The sequence below is a fragment of the Apostichopus japonicus genome, chromosome 5, assembly GCF_037975245.1.
Source record: "Apostichopus japonicus isolate 1M-3 chromosome 5, ASM3797524v1, whole genome shotgun sequence".
NCBI classification, from domain to species: domain Eukaryota; kingdom Metazoa; phylum Echinodermata; class Holothuroidea; order Aspidochirotida; family Stichopodidae; genus Apostichopus; species Apostichopus japonicus.
The window spans coordinates 19,215,104-19,229,133 of record NC_092565.1 but is presented as its reverse complement, the minus strand read 5'-3'; the positions used below and the strand labels follow the sequence as shown (position 1 = coordinate 19,229,133).

The following is a 14,030-nucleotide window of genomic DNA, read 5'->3' as shown; positions in this document are numbered from 1 at the left end:
CGATTACGTTGTTTTGATAGATTACGAAAAAAACGGACTTGTAACAAGTCGTTAATAAACTACAAAGATCAAGAGGGTACTAGTTCTACGAAAATTACTTTGGCATTGCGTGACGGTCGTAAAGGATATATATCCACAAGGTAGACTGTCAAAGGCCGCGAACGGAAAACATTCGACTGCCCACAATGGCACCCAGCCCTGGAAGAAATAATGCGGCGATTGCATTTGCTGCACTTTCTGCTTCTGGTGGAGCTCTTTTTGCGTTTTACATCTATAAACGTGTACGAGAGTTAAGATCTCAGCAGTTTCCAAATCGAATTGCAACAGGTAAGCCAGCACTGTAGTTAGGCTGACTGTTGGTTTTACTGTTATGCCTATAGCCAAACAGTTACAGTGTCAGTAGACCTAGGCTAGGAAAAGATCAAAAACAAGTTAGGCTAGCTATACAGGCGGGCCCAACATTTGCTACTCAGTAATTATATATTAAACGCATTGAAGACTTGCCCCAAACCGCGTGCAGCCATCTGAAAAAGTTAACTTTCTGTTGCTTGCAAGTGACGTTTTGTTTGTGTCGCTACAAAATGCAGACAGTAATGAAACTTGGTACTTTGTTATCTTTAGCTGCACCTGAGATGTCCATTGCTGTATCGTTTGCACACAGTGCTGTGGGTATTGACCGCAGCGGTATGTACTGACTGTACACTAGTGTCTAATTACCGAGGGTAGCAAGCTGTGTGTGTATTTTCTGGGATCGATGGTGGTGTCTTATACTTTTGTTACACCTCATTCGAAACTAGGTCAGATTACCGGCATTAGACGTTTCTTTTTGCGCGAGTCTTCACACCCTTTAAGGAAGAAGCTTGCCCTTAATATTACTCACCACTATCAATCGCCTACCTTTGTTGACATGGAGCTGTTAACTGCTTCTCAAGTTTCTTTTGCTTTATCACCCGATAGTTACAACTATAGTTCTCTTTTCCCAGCAATTTCAAATGAGCAGTTGGCTGTCTTGGCCAAATCATCTAATGTGAGTCTCAGACAGAGTGCAGAACAAATGCTTCTTGACAGAATCTTAGAGAGTAAGTACCCGAATTAGTTTGTGCTCTACGTTCATATAGACTCTTTATTGCCTGGCAAATTTTACATCTATATATTCATCAGAACTGGAAAGAATCATGTGCCCAGGGTAGATTTCATTGCTAATATATTAATTTTTGTGCAATTGTAGAACACTGTGAAGGAAAGTATGATGTCTAGCAGGTTGTTGCATTGAAATGAAATTATGTAAAATAGATTGCTTCTTTTCCCAAATGTACAAAGAGCAGTTGAAAATAACTTCAGCTTTGATACTGTTGTCCTTTAAAGGTCACACTTCAAAATGTCTTCATGTCTCTATGCAAAACAGAAAACAATATCCTGAAGGGATGCGCTTTTTATTATTTAAGAAACAATGAAACATGAATTTCTTGACATTATTTGCTGAAGCCTTTAACTATATGTACATACCAAGTGTCTTTTCTATCTCTACCAAAGGAGAAGCATTCACAGAGGTTGTTCAAGGCTGCTACAGCAAAGATGAAAACAAACTTTACCAAGCCTGCTCTGTGTTTTGTGTAGTCCTCAAAAGTGGTAAGTTCAATAAGGTCAGGGATTCTTTGATGGGAAGGCAGAAGTCATTTATTCCAAACTTATTTTACAGCACTAGTACTGCATTGTGTAGAATTTGTAATGTTTTAACTTAAAGTGTAAAGTGAAGTGTTAGGTGAGTGACTACATCCTCATGGTAGATAAATTGAAAAACTCTTTCTTTTTCATTTTCTGAATAAATTTTATCCAAAGAGGAAGGAAAATGTCTTTATGCCAATGGATATATCTGTCTGTGGCAGCTGCCACACTCAATTGAAAGTTATATTGCTTAAAGGCATTGAAGACGCGCCCCAAACCGCGTGCCGCGACTTGCAAGTGAAGTTTTCTTCTTGTCACTACAAAATGCAGACAGTAATGAAACGTGATACCTTGTTATCTTTAATCTGAGATTTCCAATGCTGCTATGTACACTGTGTTGTGGGTATTGACCGTAGCTGTATGTATTGACTATACACTAGTGACTAATTACCGACGGTAGCAAGCTATGTGTGTATTTTCTGGGATCGATGGTGGTGTCTAACACTTCTGTTACACCTCATTTGACACTAGGTCAGATTACCGGCATGAGATGTTTCTTCGTCTTCACACCCTTTAATGATGATCAATTTTGGTATCATCTCCCAAGTCACATGTTGCAAAGATACAAAATTGTTGCAATGCAAAAATTGAGATAAATCATCAATACACAACATTTATTGATATATTCTATTTCTAATGTAATACATTTACCCTCTCAGTTAATTTTAGTGTACCCCTGTCGCTGAGTCAGATCGTCAAGCTCCTAACCTCCTGCCTTCAAAGGTCTTTAGATCGGGAATCAGACTCTGAAGCTAAAAGCCGAGACAGCATCTTCTCTGTGAAGATTCAAAGGATGACTCTAGCTACTATCTGTGATTTCCTGTCTGATTCAAGTAAGTGGGTTAACTATGCATATCACAGTGTGACTAATTAAGAATGCTAATTAAGAATGCTAATTATGCTAACAAGGTCATGTTTTCAATTTGAAAAACAGCAAAATAAATTAAAATAGGTTTGTTGCATTTGTAATTCATCAGATAATCTATACTTAAGAGAGTTGTTTTATCTTTCATTACTGGGTGAAGACCGAAAGACATTCACAGCAGAACTGTCTGGGCTTAAAAGAACATAAGTAGTATATGTATATATAAGTAGTAAATGTTATAATTTATACTGGAATAAAGAAATTGTATGTATGCAAGTAAGGTATATGATGGTCATTAAGATAGTAGAATTAATAGCCCACCAAAGTTCCACATATATTTCACTGCCATGCTCTTGTACATTTTCCCCTTTTCCTGAGTCATTTAAATTTTCTAATTTAATTACAGTGTCTGTGATTAGTAGAAGATCTGAACTTCCAGGAAATTACTCATGAATGATGTTAGCAATTATTAGCATTAGCGTTGGAACTGTACAGATGGACTTTTAACCTTGTTGCATGTAGGCGTCTATATAACCACTGTTTCTTTATAAAACATTTTTTGTGGGGGAGGGGGTGGGGGGGCTAATAACACACTGATAAATTACCCATTTTGGGACACATAGCACGGTGTCTATTTACACAAATGCAAGTGAGTAACTCAAACAAGAAGTGTTATGCTATGTAATGCAACAATGTTCTTGTCTTCTTGTATTTCTGGGCTAATTTAACAGTACCACAATCATTCCATATCGTATGTAGCATTTAATGGAACAAACCTCTAGGCTTATCTGAATTAATTACAGTCTCTCTAGCACAAATCTTCAGATTAAGCTTTTGGAAAATTCTATTTGTTCATTGTGACCTTTTCTATTTGTATTCATACCTTAAACTTCTAAAGCTTAACTAACTTAAATCTAAGAAACCTCTTTCAGGTTTTGCTTTAATTTATTTAGTCAACAGAAAAGATGTCTTAGTTTCTTCTTGCCCTGACATTATTCCGGTCTGTATTCGGCTGGTTAAGGAAGGCAAGAATAAGGAAGTTCTACGGTACAGCGTACTTCTCCTCTTCCAGATTGCTGGTCTTGGTAAGTTAATGTGTAAAAGTAAGTTGGCCTGACTTTCGATCCTAGCAGGATCTTTTTCAGAGGCTTAATGACAGGTAACGTACAGTAACAGAGGGGACAAAAACACGCTCAGAATACAGACAGGTTAATGAGCATGGTGAACACAAAGAGATAGATGTAAGGGATTAGTAGACAAGGGATGGAGAGAAGAAAGAAAGAAACCAACAGGGGAAGAGGAGAGGTGGGAGATAAACAGTAGAGGGACAAAGAGAGGACTTGGTAAGTTATGCACTGTATATATTCTTGGTTTGCAACCCATAGTTCAGCAACCAGTGAGTTGGAATGTCTGTGTCAAGTTCATTCATAAGGTTCCTTGGTGGAGGTCCATCAGAAACCTCAGTCTCATGAACTTTTCATGAAAAAGGGCATTTACACTGTTAAATAATGATTAATAATAAAATGTTGTATGGATTTGGGTATTTCTGGGAGTGAGTTAGAAAGTGGGTGTAGAACTAAAAGTGCTGAGTGATTTTATAGAGAAAGAGAAATGTTGTATGGATTTGGGTATTTCTGGGAGTGGGTTAGAAAGTGGGTGTAGAACTAAAAGTGCTGAGTGATTTTATAGAGAAAGAGAAATGTATGGATTTGGGTATTTCTGGGAGTGAGTTAGAAAGTGGGTGTAGAACTAAAAGTGCTGAGTGATTTTATAGAGAAAGAGAAATGTTGTATGGATTTGGGTATTTCTGGGAGTGGGTTAGAAAGTGGGTTTAGAACTGAAAATGCTTAGTGATTCTATAGAGAAAGAGAAATGTATGGATTTGGGTATTTCTGGGAGTGGGTGTAGAACTAACTGCGCTTAGTGATTCTATAGAGAAAGAGAAATGTTGTATGGATTTGGGTATTTCTGGGAGTGGGTTAGAAAGTGGGTTTAGAACTAAAGTGATTCTATTGAGAAAGAGAAACGTTGTATGGATTTGGGTATTTCTGGGAGTGGGTTAGAAAGTGGGTGTAGAGCTAAAGTGATTCTATAGTGAAGGTTGTTAACAAGGGTCTTTTGAGAAGTGCCCTAAATATTTACTTTTCATATTGTCTATTGGTCGTTCTCCATATTCTTAGTATTTTTTTTCATAATTAATCATTCTCCTTGAAGGAACCACACTAGAAGTAAGAGAGGCAGGAGCCATCCCAGTCCTCGCAAGTAGAATCATCACCTTCCATGGCGACCAGATAATGCAAAGGATCACCCTCCAAACCATTGTTGTTCTGATCGGATCAGTGGACGGTAATCAGTCATAACTTGAATATATTTCATTCCATCTCATCAAAATAGGGTCTGCCAATATTGAAGTAGCATGTTGCCTGTTCAACATAGTGTCTTTCCTTATTGAAAGGTTCTCGTATGCAATGTGTTTATAACTCGTCCAGTAAATGTCAAACCAACAGATCTCTTTTCTAGAACAATCAGTTTAAACTGGTAACATTTTCATAGCAGATGTAACTAGCCTAACCTACTTTGCATATAAGAGTCTGGGCTGAAGCTGTTACCATTATCATCGTATGAAGCTGATTTTCTCGCTTACTCGCTTACTCATAGGTGACCCTATATATATAGCAATGAAAAAAGGAATGAAAATAACATTTAAGATAAGTTGCTTACCTGTAAGTGAATTCAGTGAGAAGAAGAACATGACTTTTTCCACCAAAGTTGTTAACCTTTTTTTTTTTCGTTCTCCGAAAGATTCAAAGCCACTTTGTGCAGAAATAGCTAGGCCTATGGTCCTCATGCCTGTAGTCAGTTCCTGCATATCGGATGATGTGGAACTCAGCTTCTGGTCTCTCGCACTCATCCAAGATTTTGTGAATAATGGTAAATTTATTGTTATTTTATGTCAGTACAGAAGGCCTGTTTTTTTTATTATTCATGCAGATCTTTCTTAAAGCTTTATCAAATTTAAACCAACCAGTCTGTCTATAAAAGATCTGCCAGCAAACAATCCTTCTGGCTAGGAAATGTCAGGGTACTTTAATAAGTACCCAGTTCATTAAGAACATTTCCCTGTGTTGATTAACTTTGACAAAATTTGTCAAGTTTTTCATGTTCTCTCTTCTTTCCTTGACAAGACATCTCAAGTACAAATGCAATCAAAAGGAACATGATTTGATTTGGTCCATGTGTGTATTTTTAAGTATCCTTAAATATCTTTAACTCTTTCAAAAGTTTCTAAAAAGGTTCTTGAAAAGTGTAAATATGATCTTTTAAACACTGTTATACATCTAGACCATAGCCTTGTAAAGTGAACTTTGACCTGAAGGTGTTGGCTAGACTTAACATTTCTTATCATAGTTATGACCAGTTAGTCTGCCTAATGCATAAACCACAAGAGAATTTGCTGCTCACTTAAAAGCATGATAGAAGTAAAAAGAAAAATTACAGAACTGAAATGAGATTATTGACATAAAAAAAGAAACAGAATGATCATGTTTCAGTTGTGACTACCATCAACTATGTGAATATATAAGAGGACAATTTATTTCCTATTTGTTTATTAATGTTGTTTATTTCCTTTTTAATGTAGTGTTAGCTTTGTATTGCTTTTTGAGGAACAAAGAATGATATACTAAATATTTAAGAAGGATTCTATTAAATGACAAAGCTGAACCTTTAGTAATTGATTAAGACCCAGAAAACACACATGTGTAATTTATATATATATTTAATACACACCCACACATACACGAAGGAAGATTACTTTATGTAGAAGGGAAAAAGTCTTAAAGAAGACATGTTAAAACTTTATACTCATTGTCAATAACCTATGTGAGAGAAATGATGAAAGTGGCTCCCAAACAGTAAAATACTGGTTACATATGAATGTCATGATGTTCTTTCAAATGGAAGATTATTCATGACACCACAGAGCAACTATGTGCTTACATTTTTTAGATGCTAATTTTAATAAAAAATTTATCTCAAACTGTTTCAGATCTTTGCACAGATGAGCTCACAACAATGACCTACTTGGTGAAAAATTTTCACACCATCCTTAAAACAAAGGAAGGAGCATTCAAAAGCTTTGTTCTAAAGATGCTGGGCGGCCTTTGCGACAGACGAGGTAAGGCATTCATAGGTTTGTCCTTTCTAGAATGCATCTCTCTGTTTATTTAGAATACAGTATCTTGTTTGGTTTGGTTAAAGGTAACTCACTGCCTTGCAATATATATAAATTCCAATCCTCTTTCAAGTTTGTTCACTTTTCACTAAGGCACTTTGTCGTAAAAGAAAAAGCTGCATCAGTTGCAAATTCACCTGCAAGTGTATTTTATGGAACAGAAAAGAAATGGTGGATTTTCTTTGCTTTATCGTTTTCATTTCTAGCAAGTTTCTTGAAAGACCTGACCGAAAATACAGCATTGCTCCAGACGGTGTCTGAATCACTGAAAAATCGGAACGATCTCGTCGTGAACTACTGCATCAGATTCTTCAAGATCTTAATGCAAGGAGGTAAGATTGTACTATGGTCATGGCAAGATCTTGAATCTTCACGTATAGACCAGAGGCTTGAAAACGGGATAAACTACTCTGTAGTTGTATGTTGTAACTGCATTGCAAACATACATTGTATTATATGTATGTCCTTTATTTCTACAAACTGAACTATTCTGCCCTTCTAACTTTGTTATAATCCGTTTTTATACTTTGGTTGAAAAAATGATAAATTCTATGTAATAATTTCTTTGCTGATTCAATAGAATGTTAGTATGTTATGTTATGATAGGTTATAGTTTGTTATGATATCTTATCTTATGGTATGTTATGTTATCTTGTGTTTCCTTATTTAATGTTATATTTTGTTAAATTGTATGTAATGTCATATCTATCATATCATGTTGTGCTAGATATCTTTTCATATGTATGTATTTATATGTATGTATTTTAGATACTCCTGCAAACAAGATCTCGCAAAGAAGCCATCATTGGCTTATCAAAGCCGCAAGCTGACCGAAGTCAGTCTCTTAGATTCATATTTAACGTCCATGATTATGAATTGTCAGTTGACAACAACTCTTTAACTAGACGACATACATTAATCTTGGAGTGACTCAAACTTGGGACCTTATGATTGAAAGGCACCAATGTTAACCACTGTGCTAACACTGATATATGTCGATTAGTCTGTTGGAATCCAGGAACCTGGTAAAGCAGATGTTTAAGCAACTTTATTTTCCTTTTTTTTTGATATCATTTATCGTCATTCTTTACGTCCACAGGTCATTCGGTTATTGAGAAATTATTGAACATATCAGATTATTCAATATTGAAAGGTTTGTTGCACGTGGCTAAAGAAGGACAAATAGAGAACAAAGTGCTGATGACGGAATTATTAACAGAGTTTGTGATGAGTGGTAGGTATTAAGTGTCTTATTCTCTTACAGGATTTATAAGTAAATGGTAAAGTGGGATAGGGAAGGGTGGGGGGGGTGGGCAGAGGGAGGGAGTCAGGGAGAAATTACACATCTTGAAAACATTACACTTACGTCCATCTGATAGGAATATTATATCTTGTGCTCTGTAGTAGCACCAAACATGTCAGTGGTTATCAGAAGATTTTATCCTTTTACCAATATCTCACAGCTTTTGAGGTCCTCCACTGGACCCTCTTGATCCTACATGTACAGGCTCACTCTTTTCAATGAAGATCTAATGATTTGGTTGATCAATTCTTTCCTCCCCCGACCACCCTCACCCTGCACCCTTCTTTGTTATCAGTACAAACACTCTGGTACCCTTAAATATGATTTAGCATTGCAATGTTGTATTGAAAGTTGTTGTGATATAATTGACCAACAATTTCAGCAAGACTTCAAATTCCTTTGGCTGAACAATTTCAAGTTAAGTTTCAATTACTTGCCGATATCTCGGTTAGGAATAACCTGTGATGCTGTACAACCACTATAATGATCAAAACAACCATACTGATTAAGATCAACACCATTTAAAAAAAAATTATATTCAATTTTCAATTTTTTCTTTTTATTCAGAAAAATTTGTAAGCAGAATTGTCCAAAATGGTGGCTTAGATATTGTCAAAGTGTTGGCCAAGCCGAACAATGAGGACAACCTTAGCTTCTTCAGCTCGGCCATGTTAATTGATATGGCCATGATCTCTGGTAAGGAATAACATGAAATTAAAATGATTCATAAGGTAAATATGCGATTAGAAATTTATAATGAGAGAAGATGGTACCACTCTTTGATCTTGCTGAGATCTGGTTAAGTGGAATAATATTTTTAGTGGTCAGGTATCTTGAGGAATTCTCTTGCATAGTAGAATCCAATTTTAAATGTTGTTGGTAACACTACTTTCTTGTTTAGCATGTATGTGTACACAAATCTTGTTGTTGTTGGTAATGTCTTTCCCCTTACTTTCTTTTGCTTATATACTCTTTCTTTCTAATTAACCATAGATGAGGTCAAAGGTCAGCTGGCCAAGATGTACGTTTTGCCGACCATATATGACTGGATCAAAAATGCGAAGAACGAGAAGGTGGCAGTGTTTGCAACCAAAACCCTTGTTATGTTGCATTTGATAGGTATAGCAATTAATGTCATAACTTCAAAAACAACATCTCTCCTCTCCTCGCCTCGCCTCGCCTCGCCTCGCCTCGCCTCGCCTCTCCTCTCCTCTCCTCTCCTCTCCTCTCCTCTCCTCTCCTCTCCTCTCCTCTCCTCTCCTCTCCTCTCCTCTCCTCTCCTCTCCTCTCCTCTCCTCTCCTCTCCTCTCCTCTCCTCTCCTCTCCTCTCCTCTCCTCTCCTCTCCTCTCCTCTCCTCTCCTCTCCTCTCCTCTCCTCTCCTCTCCTCTCCTCTCCTCTCCTCTCCTCTCCTCTCCTCTCCTCTCCTCTCCTCTCCTCTCCTCTCCTCTCCTCTCCTCTCCTCTCCTCTCCTCTCCTCTCCTCTCCTCTCCTCTCCTCTCCTCTCCTCTCCTCTCCTCTCCTCTCCTCTCCTCTCCTCTCCTCTCCTCTCCTCTCCTCTCCTCTCCTCTCCTCTCCTCTCCTCTCCTCTCCTCTCCTCTCCTCCTCTCCCCTCCCCTCCCCTCCCCTCCCCTCCCCTCCCCTTTTGGACATGATAATCCCTGTCAATGTTCAACAGAACAGCTTAATAATATTTCTTGTTGTTGGTTTGGACAAAGTAACAATCTTTCTTTTTTCTCTCTACTACTTGCATGTAATCACCCAGTTCCTGCCATTATCCAACAGACATTTTTTGGTCTAGAGTTTTCATTTCCTACTCATTTCATGTTTAATACATTGCAGAAGACTTGGTGAAGATTTCAATCAACGCAGATGGTAAAACAACCCAGATCGATGTTGGCGATGTTCATTTCACAGATACACAACACAGTTCTGTAAGTGCAGTTATCAATGTTTCCACTCCATACCAAGAAAACATTAACAAAACGAAAATGAAAATAAACATCTTGGTTTCGACAAACAAAAATCCTTTGCTTATTACCCTAGACATGAATTAACTGTCATTCATTTATGAAAAATGTCATGTTTTTCCTGAGTTTGAACTGACTTGCTTGTTGAATGTAGCAAATACCCATTCCCTCCCATTCCTCTCCCCCAACCCCCCCCCCCCCCCACAAATCTCCTCAAAGGATAAAAGAGAGAAACTGGAAGAAGGAACAACAAAATAAAGACAATTACTTTGTCTTTGCGGTCTCATGTAACCTTGGTTATTGATGGTTGTAAGCTCAGCATGTACATCTTGTGTCACCTAGACTGATACTGTGTGTATACAGTGAATGTCAGAATATACCCTCTGTGGAATACAATACCTACACACAATAGGTAATGTGCAGAGGTAATATGTTATAGGTAATGTAAAGAGCTGTAGAATGCTTGACAAGTGTTCAGTACATGTTCGTTTGGTTTCTATGGTTACCCCTTTCTTTGCACAATCTTACATATTCACTTTTTAATTTTGTAGCTGAGGATATTTCACTGGGATAGCCTCTTTGTCAACGAAATCACCATCGTTCCAATCAAGAAGAAAGCTTTGGCTTCCACTAAAGATCAAATTAGCATCCAAGTTTCTCGTTTCGATAGTCTGAGCGCTAAAAATTCAGGAGAGGTAGTTTTTGTCGCCCTCTGTGGGACCGAAGGATCAAAGTATGTTCAAGGTATGAACCAATGAATTTCCTTGCATTTCTTCTGCAAAAGAATTGCCCTTGAAGTGGTTTTACTGATCATTTTAAATTCCTTATAAGTTATATTCCTTTTTTTTTTTTTTGTGGGACAGACTAATATACTATTGTTTTTATGTAGGAGATTGTTATAATTATTGTTTTGAGAATTCACAAGATGCAATCCTAATACATATCCAGCAAATTAAAACAAAAAACTGTTGAAATAGAGTCCTCTATTTCTTCCTTTAAAAACATGTTTTGTAAGAAATATCAAAGTATTGAATATTTTGTTGCACCGTAGAGCATTCCAACAAAGAAATAATTATCCAAAAACAGTTAGGAGATACTATAGGTAAGATGCAAGTATATACTGTGAATATATTATCAATTGGGAATAAAATGTTATATCAATTTCTTCTGTGGTTATAGACCCCTTTTTTAAGTTCCATCACTGAGTAAACACACCAAAATTTGAAATTCCACATGTAATATTTTGTTATTGGTTGGCATTAATTAAGGTTACTTTTTTCCCTTTATTTTCTTATTTATCGTTGCTCTTTATTTTCTAATTTGTTTTCTTGCTCTTTATTTTCTTATTGATGGTTGCTTGCTCTTTATGTTCTAATTGATGGTTGCTTGCTCTTTATTTTCTTATTGATGGTTGCTTGCTCTTTATTTTCTAATTTTTTTTTATTGCTCTTTATTTTCTTATTTATTGTTGCTTGCTCTTGATTTTCTTATTCATGGTTGCTTGCATTTTATTTTCTTATGTATGGTTGCTTGCTCTTTATTTTCCTACTGATGGTTGCTTGCTCTTCATTTTCTTATTGATGCTCATTATTTGCTCATTATTTTCTTATTTCTCCTAGGTTTACTAAAGTACATGCAAATGAAGAAAGATGACCAGGATCAATGTCTGAACCTTGCAGAAGATGACATTGCGGTTTTAATCGCTGAAGTGGATAATGATGGTTGTTTAAACTTGAAGAAGATGAGCATAGCATCTTCGGAAACTGAAGCCAGTCACAGCATTCGTTACAGTGAGCCTCCTCTCTATTGTTCTCTCCTTTATCTATCTTCAATAACCCTCCCCCAGCCCCTCCCCTTCCCTTCAACCTTTCCCTGCCTTTGTTTTGATGAAAAATGGATATGGTTGATAAACTTGCACAGTCGATCAGAGCATTTGCTGTTTATGGCTGGTGGGGACATTCTGCTAAAAATTATTGTCTATGGGCAACACTGAAGCATCAAATTTAAATAAATGTTATATAATGATGGGTTCCTGCCAAGTAAAGTAATTTAAATCTAGACAAAACGAGGCAGTGATTAAGAATGCAGTTATTCATGAACAGACAAATCAGTATTGTTAGTGACATACATAGCTGGAGTGTGGGGATAGTGGAGAATGAATGACCGTCATTATATAAGTGACAATCGCTCTTTGAAAATTGAAGTAATTAATAATGCCGGGTAAATTAAGTGATGAGATCATGGCTATTTTTTATCTGCACCATATGGAGACTTCCCATTTTTTGTTACTTGTCACAAAAGTGAGGCTGTCTTTTTTATTTTTATTTTTGTTTGATTTTGTTTTATTTTAAGATTTAACTTATACATAAATATGTTTGTTTTCCGTAGAGGAACTTTTTCAACATAGGACATTTTCTCAGATATTACCATTGATCATGGATCCTCTGAATCAAAAATATTCTCAAGACGGTTGCCCTCTGAAGAAGAAAGCATTAGAAGTTTTAAATGTTTTACTGTGTCTGGAAGATTACCTGAACAATTTCATCTCCTCACCAACGGCAGTTTCAAACCTTCTGATGGCCCTTCAGTAAGCCACTTCAACTCTTTAAATTTCTTTTTTTCGTGTTCTCTTCTAACAATGTTGTGATACCATATTCGACTGTTCTATCAAGGAAAAGGTACCTGGAAACATTCCCTATCTCTTCAGGCCAATTAAAAAACTTACCAGGAATGTCAAAAAAAATCAGAATGACCATTTATGCCTTCGGTCATCCTTTGAATGGGTTTGCAGAATTTGAAGTTAAATTCAAACCCAAATAGTTTGAGCATTAATACCCCCATTTAATACAGCAGGTCCTTTGTGACTCAGTCCAACTGGTTCATTGTTTCAACACCTGAGATGCATGGAAGGAGATGGTTTTTTCCAGAGAACCACTGTATCCAAACTTTTCCTCTAGTTATGGTTTCTAATTAATTGTGGTAGTTAAATTTGTAATCCTTTGGGTACGATGGAACACTTATTTTTCTTGATCGCAGTTTATGAAAAGAGCAAACAGCTGGTCAGTTGAGTTTAATGAAGGATATACATCCTGTGGGAAAGAAAAATGTCCAGTTAATATCCATCTGAAAAGTGCCTTTTGCAATAACCACAGAAAGTTTGTTCAATTGTGACCGTTGTCTGGTCTGTTAAAAATTACTGTTCTCTCTTTTGCTATTCCAGAGATTCTTCATCTAATAGTTTAACAGTGTTGCAATCAATCATTGGAGTTCTTGTCACCCTGGCTACCTTTGGTGAGTATCAGCAACGCCTAGAATGTTTAAATGTCTTCCATTTTTACACATCGTCATATCAAGTGGGGGATTGGAATGGGGGGGTGGGGGTGGGGAAGGGAAGTAGTCAAATAAAACAGACAGAAAACATAACCCCAGTATTAAGCAGGGGTAGATACAGGAATGGGACGCAGGGGTAGATACAGGAATTGGACGCAGGGGTAGATACAGGAATGGGACGCAGGGGTAGATACAGGAATGGGACGCAGGGGTAGATACAGGAATGGGACGCAGAGGTAGATACAGGAATGGGAGGCAGAGGCAGATACAGGAATGGGACGCAGGGGTAGATACAGGATTGGGACGCAGGGGTAGATACAGGAATGGGACAGAGGGGTAGATACAGGAATGGGACGCAGGGGTAGATACAGGAATCGGACCCAGGGGATCTCGGCCCTCTCTCCTGATATTTCTTTGAAGTTTTGAAGAATTAGCTGTAAGTAATATTTTTCTCAAAGAAAAACTTACATTTTGAAAGAATTTAGCATGCTCCGTGATTTGGAATTCCTTATATTTAATTCACTTTCCCTCGTTGACTGCTATTTGGGTAGTAATTCCTGTATCTACTGATATTGACTCTTGGGTCACCTCTTCTCAGGAATTCC

At 37.1% G+C, this 14,030-nt stretch overlaps 1 protein-coding gene across 1 annotated transcript in view; it reads left to right on the top strand.

Moving 5' to 3' along the window:
- Nucleotides 1-122: 122 nt before the first annotated feature.
- LOC139967946 (uncharacterized) overlaps nucleotides 123-14,030 on the top strand; it is a 31,849-nt gene continuing 17,941 nt past the window's right edge. The window contains exons 1-17 of the mRNA XM_071972179.1: nucleotides 123-327; nucleotides 984-1,079; nucleotides 1,534-1,629; nucleotides 2,385-2,558; nucleotides 3,544-3,675; nucleotides 4,805-4,936; nucleotides 5,393-5,521; nucleotides 6,639-6,767; nucleotides 7,031-7,156; nucleotides 7,924-8,058; nucleotides 8,695-8,823; nucleotides 9,121-9,246; nucleotides 9,968-10,059; nucleotides 10,647-10,839; nucleotides 11,715-11,885; nucleotides 12,484-12,682; nucleotides 13,316-13,386. Coding sequence (XP_071828280.1) covers nucleotides 186-327; nucleotides 984-1,079; nucleotides 1,534-1,629; nucleotides 2,385-2,558; nucleotides 3,544-3,675; nucleotides 4,805-4,936; nucleotides 5,393-5,521; nucleotides 6,639-6,767; nucleotides 7,031-7,156; nucleotides 7,924-8,058; nucleotides 8,695-8,823; nucleotides 9,121-9,246; nucleotides 9,968-10,059; nucleotides 10,647-10,839; nucleotides 11,715-11,885; nucleotides 12,484-12,682; nucleotides 13,316-13,386 — 2,272 coding nt within the window. The 5' untranslated portion in view covers nucleotides 123-185. The remainder of the gene's footprint in view (nucleotides 328-983; nucleotides 1,080-1,533; nucleotides 1,630-2,384; nucleotides 2,559-3,543; nucleotides 3,676-4,804; nucleotides 4,937-5,392; nucleotides 5,522-6,638; nucleotides 6,768-7,030; nucleotides 7,157-7,923; nucleotides 8,059-8,694; nucleotides 8,824-9,120; nucleotides 9,247-9,967; nucleotides 10,060-10,646; nucleotides 10,840-11,714; nucleotides 11,886-12,483; nucleotides 12,683-13,315; nucleotides 13,387-14,030) is intronic.